Here is a 17,200-nt window from a genome sequence, read left to right on the forward strand (position 1 = left end):
ATAATGACATGGTGGCCATAATAGTATCCTTCTTCCTGTGAAAGCCATAATTCAGAGGAGCCAGCAAGGTCTAGACCCAAGGGCAGAAGTCCTGGCCTGGCCCGTCACATGGACATCTGAATTTCTCCCAAATGACTGTGATTGCATGATTGCATGGTCAGTGAGGTCCCCGCCAGCTCAAAAGTTCTATTAATTCAAAATTTTTTAATGTTTTATTGATTTTTGAGAGAGAGAGAGTCAGAGCATGAGTGGAGGAGGGGCAGGGAGAGAGGGACACACAGAATCCAAAGTAGGCTCCAGGCTCTGAACTGTTAGCACAGAGCCAGACACGAGGCTCGAACCCACAGACTGTGAGATCGTGACCTGAGCCGAAGTCGGACACTTAACCAACTGAGCCACCCAGGCGCCCCTCAGACATTCTATTAATTTAGACCAGAGAAAACATGATTTCCCTGTTGAAATCAATATATATGTTATGGAAAGACAGCAAGCTTGGCATGAGTTTTTAAATAAAAGAGTTTGCAAGTTATTCTGGATACTGCAGTTCCCCTGTAATTAGAATTCCATCTTTACTGTTGTTGGGAATTTTTTTAAATGTATATAATTTGGACAGCACCTATTAGAAAAATCAAATGTCTTTGACAAAGTCTCATCCCTTGTCATGCCCAGAAAGAATTTTTAGGGTTTCAGAGACTAAAAACACATCCATTTTAAAGGAACAATGGCATTTCTCCTTTTTGTGGCAACAGATGGAAATACGTTTATCCTTTCTGGGCATCAAATGTAGTGTGAGTTCTGGACCTCCGAAAAAAATTCCCAAGCATTTACCGTCTGGGAGAACAAGGAGTTCCACAGGATGCAGGGACCTGCTGGGCTAGAGGAAGCCATGGCAGCCAAGCCAAGCCATGATGAGTGGTTCTGAGTACATGACATGTATCAGAACTTTCCAGTAGGGCTAGTGGAATATGCCCAACCTCAGACAGTCTGCTGGCCTGGAGAGGAGGCCAGGCATCTTTAATGAGGTCATTTTAACACACATCAGAGTTGGAGAACTCCTCACATAGTTGACTTCCCTTGTGCATGTAAGTCAATCTGGGGACAGAGCCTATTTTAAATAAATAGTTACAATAAGTAGAATGAAGAAAACAGTGCAATCATTGTGATTATAGGTTATTCACTTTCTTATAGGTCTTATGACCATCAGAAGGTCAGAGTCACTTTTTTGTCTGTGCTTACACTTACAATTCATTTTTTGATGTAGCACAATGACAAAATCGGGTAGCATCACAAGGCAAAAGTGCTTAATGCCACACATGCTTATTAGGGCTGGGAGGGGTTGAGACTGGGGGAATAGCTATCTCTGCACCCCCAGCCTGCTTTCCATTGGAGAAAATAGTGCTTGGTTCAATACTTACTAAATTTTGGCAGTTTTCCCCCAGAGAAAACCTTGGTCATATATGATTATATATATATATATATATATATATATATATATATATATATATTTGTACAATCTATTAGTAAATATTATATCAGCAGCTTACTAAGGAGATCTCTGGACATTTTTTGGAGGTGGGCCATAAAATGTGTTTGTGATGGCCCAGCTTGACAGGGTATAAATGGCTGAGGGAGATTTGCAACTCAGAAGACTAGCCTCACATAGTCTGCTGAGGTCACATGTGGAAAGCACACATGACCAGGGGCTCTCAACATGTCTTGGGCCTTATTTTTGAATTGATAAGCCTGGGTTACACAGGTACAAATAGGTCCAGTCCCCAGGGTATTTTCAACCGATAAAAGATCATTCCTGTGGTAGCAGATGGCCAACTGCCCAAGGAATGGACTTAAGGGGTTCCAGACAAAATATTAAAGGAGTGGATGCTCCAGAGATGTGTTGGGGTACATGGTTGTGAGACTCAGCTCATTGTGTCATTATTGCAGGACAAATGACAGTTCATTTGAAAGGCCTAACTCTCTCTCTCTCTGTCATAATTGATGCTGTTCCTATACAGTTCTCTCCACACTCCCTGTCCATTTATCTGAATGTTGTCATGTGAACGTAACACAGAAACCAGGACACTTTGCATTCAAATCTTGACAACATGTATTTTCTTAATTCACACATCTAGCATAGAGAATCGAAAACCTTACAAACAACCCTGATTTATCCCTGACATCCAGGTAGACACCAGTTGGAGAGAAAAATCCAACTAAAGATGAAACTGGTTAACTGTGACTGTTTTCACCATTTTCATGGGCCTCCCAAGCCCAGCACCATCCGTGTCCCAGTGAGAGGCATGTTAATGGGGCAACAGATACACGAGAGTATCTTTAAAGGGATACTGATGGGTGTAAGAAATGTGTTAACATAAACTATACTTCCCCCACTCTACTTCTGTAAACGAGGCAGGTGTCAGTTTGGGGCCCGTGGAAGCAAAGAAATGTCAAAAGGATGCTCAATCTACCCTCAATGGCTGCAAAACATCCCTTCTTGCATGAGAACTTTGCTACTGGAGTCCAGTTCTTGGACCTGATAATGACAGAAACAAGACCGAACCCCAAAGTCAAAGGCTTTATTGGGGCTGCATCTCATCTCTGAAAGGTGAAAGGAGCCAGCGCTAACAGAGGCTGGTCTCTCCAAAGCTGACGCCCTGCGTATAAACAGAAAATTCCCACTCAGGTTCCCAGGTTGGGAACACGTGCTAGTAAGGGAAAGGGGCAAAGTGCTTTGTTCTGATTGGTTGGAAGGGTCTCGTCCTGATTGGTCGATATTGGCAGGCAACTAGGACAGCTTATTGGTGTTTTTTGGAGCCGAGGTCTTCAGCTTTAGGTCCAGGTTGTACAGACATTGGGCCGCATCCTGCTTCTGCTCTGTAAGAGAAGTGGTTTCACAATAATAGCAAACAGAAAGCGCCCCAAGTACATTTCACTTGGGTCTTGTTCTCACAGTCCCTGTCTTAATTCCACTGGCCAGATGCCCAGGCTTCTTAGTCCCTATTAGAATTTTAAAATAATAGTAATTTTTAAAGCTTTAGTCTTGTTTGTCGGAGACGTCACCTGAAATGGTGGCACTGAAAAAATCTGTGAGTAGACGGAACCAAAGAATCTGCTGGCTGTTCAGAGGCAGCCCCTACACCCTAACCCTCCCTGTGTGGAGAGTTGTGCATTTTTCCTAACCCTCCTCACTGTGTGTGTCAGTGCAGGTAATGGCATCAAACTCCGGCCTAAGGCAGAGAGAGACTCCTCACCATGGTCCCACGTTAGAATCCCCTGGGGTGCATTTAAGACTACCATACCTAGCCCACCCCCACCTCCCATAATTCTGATTGGGGTTATCTGGTTACATGTTTTGGACTGTCAGGTGTTTCTACATGTGTCCATGGTTCAGAACCAGGGTCCACGGAAGTATAATCAGATGATTTGTGACACTGTGCACATCCAAAAAGAAATGCTATGTATTCCATAGGTTTTTGCTACTCAAAGTGTCGGTGGACCTTGAACTAGCATCTTTGACTAGAAAGAGTTTTTTAGAATTCTTATTGAATAGCATTGTCAGATAGAACTTTTCTGTAGGGATAGAAATGGCCTACATCTTTGCCATCCAATAGGGTAGCTGTTGGACTCATGTAGCTGTTGAGCACTTGAAAGGTGGCTTGTGCAACCAGGAATAAAATGTTTGATTAATTTGCATTGTAAGAGCCACATATAATTAGTGGTTGCAGTATAGGGCAGAGCAGGTAGGAAATTATTAAGGGGCCAACTTGGCAGACAAAGATCATGATTTCTTCCATATAATAGAGAAGGTGCCTCTTCGGCTTTGCCCTTGGTCGTGAGTCCCGCTGTCCTGAAACAGGAGGTATGCCTTAGAGCAGCCATTCTCAAAGCCTGGTTGCTGGGCCAGCAGGAGCAGCAGCATTGGTGGCTGATTAGAGATGTAGGATCTCAGGCCCCACCCAGACCTTCTGAATCAGAACCTGCGTTTAAACAGGTCCCAGGTGATTTGTACAAACATTGAGAAGTGTAGGTACGAGTTTGAGATGCTCTGCATGTAGACATCTGCTCTGCTCTCCAGAAGACTCATAGCCATTTGCACAAATACCCCCTATATTGTCACTGGTATCAGTGTATGCGATAAGAATTGTCAACTGGGAGGGGCACCTGGGCAGCTCAGTCCATTAAGCCTCCAACTCTTGATTTCAGCTCAGACCGTGATCTCATTGTTTGTGAGTTCAAGCCCCACATCAGCAGGGAGCCTGCTTGGGATTCTCTCTCTCCCCCTAGCTCTCTGCCCTTCCCTGCCCCTCTCTCTATATATATATTGAAAAAAAGAATTGCCAACTGGGGATAAGCACAGATTACATAGAGAACAAAACATTTGCAGTTGGGGATGAATTGGTAAATTTGGAGGACGAGAGTTATGTTTTAGTTCCAGTAAGCTGTGAGGGGCAGGAGGTGAGTAAAGGTAAAGGAGTACTACAGAGAATTCAATGGGAAGGCCAAGATCTAACTCAGGGGGTATCTCACGTCATCTTTAAATTCACCCTACTCTTTTGGGGCACCTGGGTGGCTGAGTTGGTTGAGCATCTGACTTCCACTCAGGTCATGATCTCATGGTTCGTGGGTTCAAGCCCCGCTCTTGGATGACAGCTCAGAACCTGGAGTCTGCTTCAGATTCTGTGTCTCCCTCTCTCTCTGTCCCTTCCCTGCTTGCTCACTCTCTGCCTCTCAAAAATAAATAAACATTAAAAAAATTCACCCTACTCTTTAGGTATGGGACTCACAGTGGTTGTGCTGCCAGATATCTTGTTAATATTGGAAATTCCTGCATTGTACTGATTGACTAAACAGGCCTGTCTTCTTCCTCTAATGAAATTGGGTACTGATTCTACTTTTTATCTTCTGAAGTCCCACAAGATTTGCTTCACTGGCAAGAGGAGAGATTTCTCCTTTGAATCCATTAAAAAAAAATAACTCAACTAACAAAGTCATTGCATTTAGCAAAAAGGGGCAGAAAATAGAACAAGGAGGAGAGTGGTTTATGTAACAGCAATTTTCTGTAATAAGTGTGGGGACAGGTCCCACCGGAAGGACATTTAGGCTGTAATTTTTGAAATGAAAATTGGGCTCCAGCTGGATAGCGGTAAGGTTCGAAGCCAGGAGCCAGCACAGCCAGGAAGTGGAGTCTCAGATGACTCAGCCCACAGGGCATGGGAGGTTGGGATGATTGCTTCACCCAGGGGAGTACCAACAGTCATCTGTTGTGTTGGTGGTGGCCTGTAGTCCTCATGGTGTAAACGAGAATAAAATTGGTCCTTCCACAGCTCATGAGAGTCATTTGCTTGCGGTTATGCAGGCCAAAATCTGGATATTTAGCACCAACAGCCCCTCAACTTTCCTTAGGGTTGAATTTTCCTTGCCTGTGGGACCTCCTGTCCCATACTCGTTTCTTCACTACCCCCAATCCAAATATGAAACTAAACACCTGGGAATTGGTTTTAAATGCCTCTCTCACAGCTCTTCAGACCATCCCAAGTACCCTAGAAATCAGATTCAATTATTTGATATTAACATTCATCTCACCTCCTCCCCTTTTTATACAAAAGCTATTTTTTAAAAGCTATCATTACAGAATTTCATTTGCAAATAAGCACAAGATGAAAACAAATGAGGTATTTTATTCTGGCATTTGATGTGATTCTGCCCACATACAAGAGCAAAGCATTTGAGGAGATTTGATCCGTGGCCTCCTCCCAGGACCTACAATGTCCTTGCGCGAGAAAACTCACCACTGGCAATTTGACAAATAACTTCTTATATTCCACCGCCAAAAATGAGGGTACAGGTAAAAAGTCCAAACATGTGTCAAAGTATCTATTCCAAAAGCTTTTCAAAATTACTCTCCTGAAAAAATAAAATAAGGGAATAAATATAGGTTGAAGAAGTATTAACTCACTAACAGAGGACCCAGTAAGAGGGTAAAGCTGGTCCTAAGTGTGGGAGTAGATCTGGGGACTTGTAGCTATACCCAAAATGCTAGACACAAGACTGGCTCACGAGCGCCAGGGCAACCAGACCATAACCTATGGTGATCTTTTTTGTCTGAGGGAAGTTATTTACCTCTCTCAAACAAGACCCACAAGTTAACATTCTGAGCCCTTAATCAATAATAGTTGAACAGAGGTGCATTCCCTTAATTATTACTCCATGATGAATTCCTGAGTGGATGTGTTGAACAATGTTGCAGTATGTATGGCATTGAAAGGACAAGCTAGCCTTAACCCTAACCCTCTCTTGGCCTTATTTCCAAGTGCTGGATAATTTTATGGAACGCCAGTTGGTTTCCATTGAAATCACTCATTTTTACGTGCCTGTTCACAAGTGATTCAGCTAAACAGGCCTGAAATTCCTCTGGTGTCCTAGCATTTTCATTAAAAGCATTGCCTTTCCCCTTCCTAAAATGCTCCTTAGTCCTTCCCCCAAACATGGTATTAATTCAAAGGAACTTAAAACACTAGCTAGATTCCTCTCACCTGCACACATGTCTTTTTCCCTACTCAGCAGTGCCCACATTTCATTCAAGGTGGTGAGAAAGCATAGCAGGAAACACTCAGCTGGGCATGTTCTATGGGCCAGTGAGAAATGAAACAGGAATGTTGTACTGGGTTGAATTAAAAGTTCTTCTCTCTCTGGGGCACCCGGGTGGCATAGTCGTTTAAGTGTCTGGCTCTTGACTTCAGCTCAGGTCATGATCCCACAGTTCATGGGTTCGAGCCCTGCGTTGGGCTCTGTGCTGACAGCATGGAACCTGCTTGGGATTTTCTCTCTCTCTGCCCCTCCCCGCTCATGTGTGCATGCCCTCTCTCTCTCTCAAAATAAATTTTTTAAAAAGTTAAAAAAGTTCTCTCTCTGAGTGTAACACATGCATGAAACAGTGTAAAATTGAAATGCTTATGTGATTTAGTGTTACTTTCTATTTGTGGGGGACTCTACAGTTTTAAAAAAGAAAGAAATCAAAGAATTATGAAAGTAAAAGTCTATTCTCAAATATTATTATCTTCTCAAAGAAATTTTTCACTCAAAAGTAAGCCGAAATAAGAGACAAACTGTGGTTTGTCTTTTTAAAAGAGATAAACTAATTTTTCATTTTTATGCCAATATGATTTCTGTATATTTGTTTTTGCCATTTATTGTAAAGGACTATTGTGTTTATCACTCTCTCTCCACTTGGATGCATTAATTAGGAGCTTGGGAGAGGTGGGAGTGTGTATTTTTCCATTTTTTTTAGAAATCTAAATATTCATAAATCAGTCTTCCAGTATTCGAAAAGTTTGTGGCTATTGGTAAACCTAAGGAAATTTCTCAACACTAAGAACAAGATTCATCACATTTTACTATCTGAATTATCTTTCAATTTACTTTGACAATTATTGATTCAACTGTGTCTCCCCCCACACACACACCCACCCCCATCCCCAAAACCTATGTTCAAGTCCTACCTATGAATGTGAGCTTATTTGGAGAGAATCTTCACAGTTTTTAACAAGTTAACATGAGACCATATTGGATTCACGTGGGCCCTAATCCAATGACTGGTGTCCTGATAAGAGGGAAATTTGGACACAGACACACAGGGAGAATGCCGTGTGACCACAGAGCCATAGCTGGAGTTATGTTGCCATAAGCCAAGAAATGCCAAGGACTACCAACAGTCTCCAGGAAGCTGAGAGATTGTCATGGAATGGATTCTCCCTTGAGCCCCCAAGAAGGAACCAACCCAGATTACTTTTGGACTTCTGGCCCCCAGAGCCATAACTGGCCCCCAGAGTACATAACTGTTGCTTGCAGCCACCCAGCTTGTAGTCATTTGTTATGGCTGCCCTAGGAAGCCAATTCCATGATGATTCAGATAGCAACATGAAAATAATGCCAAATTTGTAAGCACACTAGGTCTCTTTGATTGGATATTGACCAGTTATAGGAAAAAGTTGTAATTATTGGTAATGAGGGAAAATTGCACAGAGCTGTTTAAATTCTCTGTGTCCTTTCCCAGGTGGGGCCATAGTACAAACAGGACAAATAGGACTCTTCCAATTTTGCCACCTCTGAAACAACGTTGCTATGGGACATCCATTCCAGGTGGCATGTAGAGATGTCAAGGCCACAGGATCATTGCCCAGCACCTACATATGCAACCCTCCCCACCAAGTCCTGAAGATAGGAACAGATGCATCCGTGATTCTGCCAGAGGTAGTGGTTGACCACGGGTTTATGGGATGAGACTTAGACACCAAATGCTGGGGGTAGGGGTGGGAGATACTGTCTAATGGGGATGAGGTGCATATAAGAGACCAAGACTTGTACAGCTTCTGCTCCCATTTGCAGCTTACGTGGGTGGGCTGAGAGCCCTAGCCAGAGGGTGAGCAGAATAGAAGAGGGTTCTCCCTATGAAACATCACCTCCAAGAGAGATAAGCAGCCAGAGCTCCTGTGGAAGGGACAGAGGCTGAACCTGGGACCAGAGTGGGATGGTAGCCAAAACCTCAGGATGAATGGGATGATCACAGTCCCAGCCTTCAGACATCCGGAAGGCTAGTACAGACACAGACCATGTGGCTACTGGAGTGTGCAATGACCTCTTATCACTATGCTGGGCACCAAACATCAACTCAACAGGGCTGTTACCTTGAGAGAACCATTGTCCTCAGCAATGATTTGCCTTCATTAGCCATGTTTTTGGAGATCAGCAAAAGAAGAGCCTGGCAGATGTGATTCTCTGAGACACAAGCATGCCAGACCTGTCCTCATGGGAGACCAGTGAGGGAAATGAAACAGTAGTCAATCCCAGGCTCTGCCATCACTGCCCCAATCAGCAGCCTTGGGGTTATGTTCTGGAGACATCCAGCCCAGAGTGGCATTTTTATTCACTCTGGCATCTGCTGAGATGTGCTCTTTGTCTCTGCTTTTTTTTTTTTCCATTGATTCAGGCAGGTCCGTGCTGCCATCTGGGAGGTGTGATAATCGCATGGATCTGTCTTAGGTCCATAGGCCTCTATCTCCTCATAGATATTTCTTTTCATCTCATATCATGTTGAGCAAAGGACTCTGGACTCTTCCCACTTTGTTGAAGAGAATATGCAGAGTTCCTTCTACTTTCGGGTGTCATCATCCTATATCATAGGGAAGCTTTGATTCCTCCTGATCACAGTCTGGACTTACCAGGGAGCAAGGCATTTACACCTTACCTTCAGAAGGCTTACACTTACATGATGCCCAGTCAGAACTATCCTGGATTGATTCTTCATTCAGATAAGTAACATCATCTTTAGGCTCAGAGTGCATTTTATGTGCCAAAGACAAAGCACACTGGAATATAAGAATTGTCAGGTGTGTACACTGACCAGCATCATTCCAGAAGTACTGGACACTTAGAGCTCATATAGCAACTAAACAAACAAACAAAAACAGAAGCACACCCATAAATAGAGAACAAGCTGATGTTACCAGAGGGGAGGGGATGCAGGGATGGGCAAAATGGGCAAAGGCCAGTGGGAGGTACAGGCTTCCATTATGGAATGAATAAGCACAGGGATGAAAGGCACAGAACAGGGAATATAGTCAATGGTATTATAATAGCATTGTATGGTGACAGGTGGTCTGCCCTTGTGGTGAGCACAGCACAACATACAGACTTGTCCAATCACTATTTCCATCCTTCACTTAATACTTCGAATAAACATGGGCTGATGGAAACAGTCCAGAAGATTTTGAAATATTTCCAATCATTTCTATTCACTAGAAAAGTGGTGTCATAGCTTGCTTAAGAGCAGAATACATGAAAGACACCTGATGTTACTTCTTCAGGCCACCAATGACCACTATGAAAGCCAGTTTCCCCATGATGTAAGTCAAGGATCTCCAAGACCTTCTGTATTCCAGGGTCCTCCTTTCCTATAATATCCAAATAACATTTCTGAAAGTAGAGTCCCACATGGCAGACTAATCATGCACATTTATGTCCCTCCCCTCCCCACATCCCCCTAAAAGGAAAGTAAAGGGGTGCAAAAGGAATTAAATCCATGACAACAAAGAGGATCTGTATGACCTTCATCAGAAAATTTGAGCCAATGATAAATTTCATGAAGACAAAAGCAGATTAGGGATAATGATGGATAAAACAAAGCAATGAATGAAAGATCCAGCCCCAGACATATTCCCATAATTTTACAAATTGGAAGATAAAGAAAATTTTGCAGAGGAAAAGAAAACCAGATCAATTTTTAGGAGAAGGAGATTCAGACTAATGGCATTGGTTAGATCTCTTTTCGACAATGCCAGATGGTAGAACACAGTGAACAAATGCCTTCATTTGAAGAGGAGAAATTATTTTGAGCCTAATTGTCACTGTTAATCAAAATATCAATTAATCACTAGGGCAAAATAAATATGTTTTCAGACATACACAGATTCTGAAAGTTAGCCTTCCGGAGCCCTTCCTGAGATAAAATGAGGGCAAAAAACAAAGAAGGACCTGAGATCTAGAAAACAGTGGACCTACTGGAGAAGTACAGAGAGAAAGAGACTTGGAACTGTAGTTCCCAACAGATCTAGAAAATAACCAGCTCAGACCAGAGCAGAACTGCAGAAGTCTCTGAAAGCATGTTTTCACAGAGAAAGTGGATTCCCTGGAGCAGTTGGTGTAATTGAAAGTCTGGATATTTCTGAAGATCTGTGATGGTAAATGTGCTCTGTTGACAACACAAACAATAAAAAATAAAAAGGAAAGGGAGGGAAGGAAGAAGGGAGGGAGGAAGGAAGGAGAGGAGGGAGGGAGGGAAAATTAGAAACCTTGGGAGGGAAAGAACCATGTAAGGAAATAAAGGTCCAAATATGAAGTCAGCTGAAATATAGCATGATCATTATTTTCAGGAATGGAAGGGGGGCAAGAAGAAGATTCATTTGACTTTGATGCTAGAAACATCTTCCTTTAAATGTCATAGGTGACTTTTGGTTCATGGAGAAGGAAAATAAATCTTAGCCCATTATGAGGCTGCAGAGTAAGCCCTGGTTATAGTGATGTTAATGTGGTTTATTGTTGTTCAGACTTTAGAATCAACCTGTAAACAAGGTGTGGAAGACTGAATTATGAATACAGAGCAGAATGCACAAGGAAAAGTAAAAATGTATCTGATAGAGATGATGGAGGAAAAAGTTCTAACCCAGAGGTAGTCAGCAAAGGTTTGTCCTCTGTGCAACCCCTCCTCTCCTACATCTTCTGAGTTATGTCGTCTGTTGCTTCAGATGCCGTGCGCACCATTCCTGCTCCACACCTTTGGCCTTGTGTCCCTCTCTCTGCTCCAGCCTAGCTGAGTCTCCGCTCAGCCTCCAGCTCACGTTTCAACTTTTCTGGGCTGTCTTCTTTGGCAACACCAGTCTACAGTGATCTCACTGTACAATTGGGAACTGCTTTAGAGACTCAAACTGACTTACCAGACAGAGGATTTGAAGGCTGGCCTCTTCATACTGCTTATAAAATCAAAACACATGCAAAATGTGGTAGCAAAGGGAAATTTCAACTGTTTGTTTGGAAAACGTTCCTAAAAGCAAGGAATCTGGTCGATCTTTGGATTCACATTCTTGATTATTTTCAACTTTTGGAACAAAAGCAATACAGATCCTTTTATTAATTACACTGAAACTGGGCACCTGCCCCTTTCCTTACCAGGAGGAGGGGAGGAACTAGCCCCTTTCCCTGCAAGCAGCTTGATATCTGGACATAGAATCAGTGGCCCTCATCCTCAGCTGTGTGCTGGCATCACCTGGGAAGCTTTTAAAAGTCCCAAAGCCCTGGCCACACTGCACGTTAATTACATCAGATCTCTCGAGATGGGGGCCTGAGCATCGGTGTTTGTCTGTTTTTTTAAAAAATCTTCCCAGTGATTCCAATGTGCAGCAAGGCTAAGAACTGAGTTAAAGGCTGCCGATTTTAGAACAGTGACCCTTCTAGAACCTGGGCTACATATTAGAATCACCTGGTAGCTAAAAAGCTGCTCATGGCTCATTCCACTCTAGAGACCCTAATTTAATAGGTAGGGGGTGAGACCAGAGCATTAGGATTGTATAAAACTCTCCGGTGATTGTAATGTACAGCCAGGGCTGACACCCACTTGCCCGGGCACGTAACACAGCATTAATGCCAAAAGAGGATTAGGTGAGAGATGTAGCAGGGGCTGGAGCTAAAGGGTGCCGCCCACAGAGGAAGCAGTGGAAGCCCCTTACAGAAATCAGCCACAAAGCCTTGATACAGGTTTTAGAGATTAACAGGGCAGCACAAAAGCCTGCTAAGGTGAGGAGTTAGTGTAAAGAGGGACACAGGGACCAATGGTCCTAGGGCATTTCTTCTAGACTCCAGGGCCATGAAGCATAGCAAAGGGAAAATGGCTTTCTCCCAGTGTTGCTTCTTCTACTGGTTTAAAGGTGAAACCCTGAGCAGGGAGGAAGCCAGTAGACGGTAGAGAGCAGCAGCTGTTTTTCAGGGCCTGGGGAGCTGTTCACAGGGCTCATCCTTTCCTACCACGGTAGGAAGACTCCATGGGGGATGCAAAATGCCCCATGATCTCTATACTGGAGTTATGTCCTATAATCTTCTCCTTTTCAGTTTGGGCAGGACCTGTGATTTGCTTCTAGCCAATAGAATATGACAGGTTCTCATTTCTGTGACATTTATCTATATCTATATCTATATCTATATCTATATCTATATCTATATATCTATATCTATATCTATATCATCTATATCTTACCACAGTGCATTAGAGTGAGGGACACTCTCTGCTGACCCTGAAGACACAAAGTGCCATGTTGTGAATTGTCTGTGGAGAGGGCCACGTGCCAGGGAGCTGCAGACAGTCTCCAGGAAGACTGAATATACAAATGGACGATGGCAACACACACACACACACACACACACACACACAGAAATGGACAATGGCCAGACTGAGTGTAGAAATAAAACTGTGGCCCACAGCCTGCAGCATCCGGTCCAGGAAACCAACTCAGAATTTACAGTAACCAGCCCAGGAAGCCAACCACTATTTATAAGGCAGACTTGTAAGAAGTCAGACTACCATCTCTAGCAACTGGTCCAGGAATCCAATAACTCCTGTAATGATTGGTCCGAAATGACCAGAACTTGATTCATAACTGGCAGCTTCCTAATTTTGTTCCAGTTTCCACCTTGGGACCAATCAGAGATAGCCAAATATGCACTCCTGACCAGTCACATAGGACGCTGGCTGCTAGTTAGCTCACCTCCAGCTTCCCCAGGCCAACAGACTGCAAACAGGGCACACCTGACCTGAAGCCCTTCCCTTTTCCCACTACAAATCTTTCCAACTCCTCTACCTGCACCTGGGTCTCCACTGAACACAAATAATAGTGGCCAACTCCCTTTCTTTAGCAAGCTCTGAATGGATGGCCTCTACTTTTATTCTCACTTTGTTGGTCTTAATTTATTTCCGCAGAACTGAGAGCCCAGTCACGCAGCTGCAAGGAAGTGAATTCTGCCAACAACCACAGGAGCTTAGAAGCGAACTCGGATAAGAGTTCAAAGGTCTCAGCTGAGGCCACAGCCCTGGCCGATCCCTGAATTGTAGCCTTGTGAGACCCTAGGGGACAGAACCCAGCCAAGCTGTACCCAGACTCTTGACCCATGGAAACCGCATGATGATAAATGGATGCTGTTTGAAGCTAGCATATTTGTGGTCATTTGTTATGCGGTAAGAGAAAAACAGTACACATATCCTTAAACTCCTGAGAAGCAATAAAGCCTGGAGATAACCTTTGACCTTTCTCCAATACACAGAACAGTTAGAATAGTCAGTACCCTCAGAATGTCATGGGCTCTCAGGCCAAAATATTGTGTGCCTGAGGAGTACAACTGCCACAAAAGGGCAAAAGTATAACAACATATACCACCTGAAGCAGAATTACTGAAACGGTCATGCCAAAAATTTTAAATAATCATGATAAACATATTAAGAACGTGGGGGAAGAAATTAGCCATATGAAAAAAGAATCAAGGATCACACGAAAAGGAAACAAGTGGGGACATTAGATGTGAGAGACTATTTTATTTTATTTTTTAACGTTTTTTTAATTTATTTTTGAGACAGAGAGAGACAGAGCATGAACGGGGGAGGGGCAGAGAGAGAGAGGGAGACACAGAATCGGAAGCAGGCTCCAGGCTCTGAGCCATCAGCCCAGAGCCCGACGCGGGGCTCGAACTCACGGACCGCGAGATCATGACCTGAGCTGAAGTCGGACGCTCAACCGACTGAGCCACCCAGGAGCCCCGTGAGAGACTATTTTAATATAGAAAATGATAGGTGGGTTAAAGAACAGACAGGTATAGCCCAAGAACCAATGTGTAGGAAGAGGTGATCCAGGACCTCTCTGAGAAGGCAGCTGAGGAAGATAAGGAAGTTAAAAGGAACGGAAGACAGAAATCAACATGCAGAGCCAGGTCATAGGAGAGCCACAAGAAGAGAAGGAAAGACTTTAAATAATGTCCTTGAATTCCCTAGAATTAAAAAAAGATGATAGTCTGCAGATATAAAGGGCACCAAGAATACTGTAGACAAGAAAAAATTCTTGGATCCCTCCATTATAGTAGAATTAGAAACACTGAAGGCAAAACTATGACTTTTAAGCTTCCAGATTACCAAAGCAGATTGCCTTTGCTTCCTTGCTTCTTGCTCGCAACGGAGGAAGACTTAAATTGACCTCAGACTTCTCAACACCAATCTTAAGCTCAATGGAATTACATTTTTGAGGTGTTAATAAATAGAACTGTGAACCTAGAACTTTATAACTAGCCAGACTGTTGCTGAATTGTGAGGACATAATAAAAATATCTTCAGGCATATAAAGTCTCCAAAAGGGTGTTCTGTACTAGAGGTGCAGATATGCAAAGGACCAGAGAGAAAACAGCTAGAGCAGAGGTTCTGGCGCTGGATCAGGTTCAGTGTGTTCAAGGAACAAAGGGAAAGCTGGAAGTTAAGTGGCAGGAGATGGGGTTAAAGAGGGCTGGGGTCAGAGTGGGAGGACTCTGCAAGCCATGGGAAAGATTTTTGGATTTCTTCTAAGAATAGTGGGTGGCAAGAAGAGTGAGCAGGAGAGTGATAGGATCCAATTTCCCTTCTAAATACACCATTCTACCTGCTATGTGTAGGATAACCAGTAGGGGGCAGGAGTGGATGCCAGATTCCAGGCAGAAAGCTTCCTGACTAGCATAGTGATGATGGTGGCTTGGCATAGGTTGGTGGCAGTGGAGGAACAACGAAAATGTAACCTAATTGTATCCAAATGTAATACAGGAGGGATATGTAGCAGAGCATACCCAGTAGGCCCTACCTTCATAGCATAGGGGAGGCAAACTTATCCTCTATCCTGTTAGAATCTCTGGCTGGGCCAAAGAATTAAGTCAACATCAGACAGATCAACAAGAAAAAAGCATACACATCCTATTTTACACTTACAAAAAAGCATTCACAGGAAAATGATGCCCCCCAAAGTGGTTAGGTCTAAATGCTCATATGCATTTAGGTTGAACAAACAGCAGTGATTGTGAAACAGGGGGAGTTGAAAAGGAAGAGAAGGCTGTTTTCACGACGTGGTCTGTACAGATTCTTCTTGGCCTCAACTCCCTGCCTCTGATGATGACAGTGTGCTTTTCCTCCTGGTCCCTGGAGGGTGGCTTTCACATGGGAATTCTGCATTGTCCTGCTTTCAGGGAAAAAGGGGGAGGTCAGAGCATCCTTCTTGCTCCTTTGTCTTTCAAGTGCCTTTAGCTCCAATTAGTATGTCAAATGGATTATTTTGGAGTGATGTGTTCTCTTTTTCTAGGTTTATTTATTCATTTTGAGAGAGAGAGAGGGTGTGCAAACAGGGGAGGGGCGGAGAGAGAGAATCCCAAGCAGGCTATACATTCAGCGTGGAGCCCAACATGGGGCTCAATCTAGAAACCGTGAGATCATGATCTGAGCCAAAATCAGGAGTCAGACGCTTAACCAGCTGAGCCACCCAGATGCCCCTAGAATGACATGATCTCAGCCTTTTCAACAGCATACCTGGAGTCCACCTGCTTACCTCTGACTCAGTCCCTGTCTAATCACCATCTCCACATTGTTCATAGTCCCTTGCCCAGTGACTGCAAAGCTACCTTGCTAGTCTCCTCCCATTCGTTGCTGTCTCCCCTCTTCCATCCTTTTCCCCCATGGATGCCTTTCTGGTCACTTACAAATGGAAACCAGATTGAGCCATTTCCATCTGAAACCCTCTCCAACTGTCCCTAAGCCCGTAATTCCAGCCTGGTAGCCTCCTCCCTGCTCCTTGATGCTCACTTTAGCACCTTGGTTCTGGCTGTTCCTTCTTACTTAGACTGGAACATTCCTTCCCAGAAATTCACCTGACTCGTCCCTCTTTTGTCATTAGTCTCAGCTGACATGTAGCCTTGTCAGGGAGGTCTTCTCTGATCACCCAAACAATGTAAGTCCTTGAGCAACTCTCACATTACTTTGGCATGTTTTTATGGCATGTATCATGCCCTGTATATCTTCATTTTTATGTGTTCGTATGTTTATTGTTTGTCCCCCTCCATTAGATGGCAAGCACCTTGAGAGAAAGATTTTATCTGTCTTATCATATAGTCACAGTGTTTAGAAGAGTGCCTGACACCCAGTAAATAACTAAGATTCATGTGTTGAATAATTAGAGAATGAACCACTATGGTTAAAACAAGAAGTATACTTTTCAAATACAGGAGACTATATAAAGAGATAGAGTTTAGTTATTTTAATCAAAAAAAGCATAGAACTTAGGCAATGGCATGGTTTTATAAAACCCAAAAAGCATAAAACAAGGTGACAGAAATTAAACCAAATTTGCCAGGTGGGTTTAAAATAAAATTCAATTATGGCATATGTTGCTCCAAAAGGATTCATCTACAATAAAATGATGCAGAAATGTCTAAAATAGAGGATAGACAAAAATGCATTGGTTGATTGCAAACACAAAGAAAACAGAGGTTGTGATTGGAATTTCTGAATGAATCAAGGCACATTGAATGGGGCAAAGGAGGTTTATTATACTGATAGCTACATGATCCACAGTGTGGATCTAGCATGAAAGTGCTAGAATACAAA

At 43.3% G+C, this 17,200-nt stretch overlaps 1 protein-coding gene across 1 annotated transcript in view; it reads left to right on the top strand.

Moving 5' to 3' along the window:
- Positions 1-13,732, top strand: part of SLC24A3 (solute carrier family 24 member 3) — a 502,919-nt gene extending 489,187 nt beyond the window's left edge. The window contains exon 17 of the mRNA XM_042980972.1: positions 13,520-13,732. Within this exon, the coding sequence (XP_042836906.1) occupies positions 13,520-13,525 (6 nt within the window). The 3' untranslated portion in view covers positions 13,526-13,732. The remainder of the gene's footprint in view (positions 1-13,519) is intronic.
- The last annotated feature ends 3,468 nt before the right edge of the window (positions 13,733-17,200 follow it).

The sequence above is a fragment of the Panthera tigris genome, chromosome A3, assembly GCF_018350195.1.
Source record: "Panthera tigris isolate Pti1 chromosome A3, P.tigris_Pti1_mat1.1, whole genome shotgun sequence".
In the NCBI taxonomy this organism is placed as follows: Eukaryota; Metazoa; Chordata; class Mammalia; order Carnivora; family Felidae; genus Panthera; species Panthera tigris.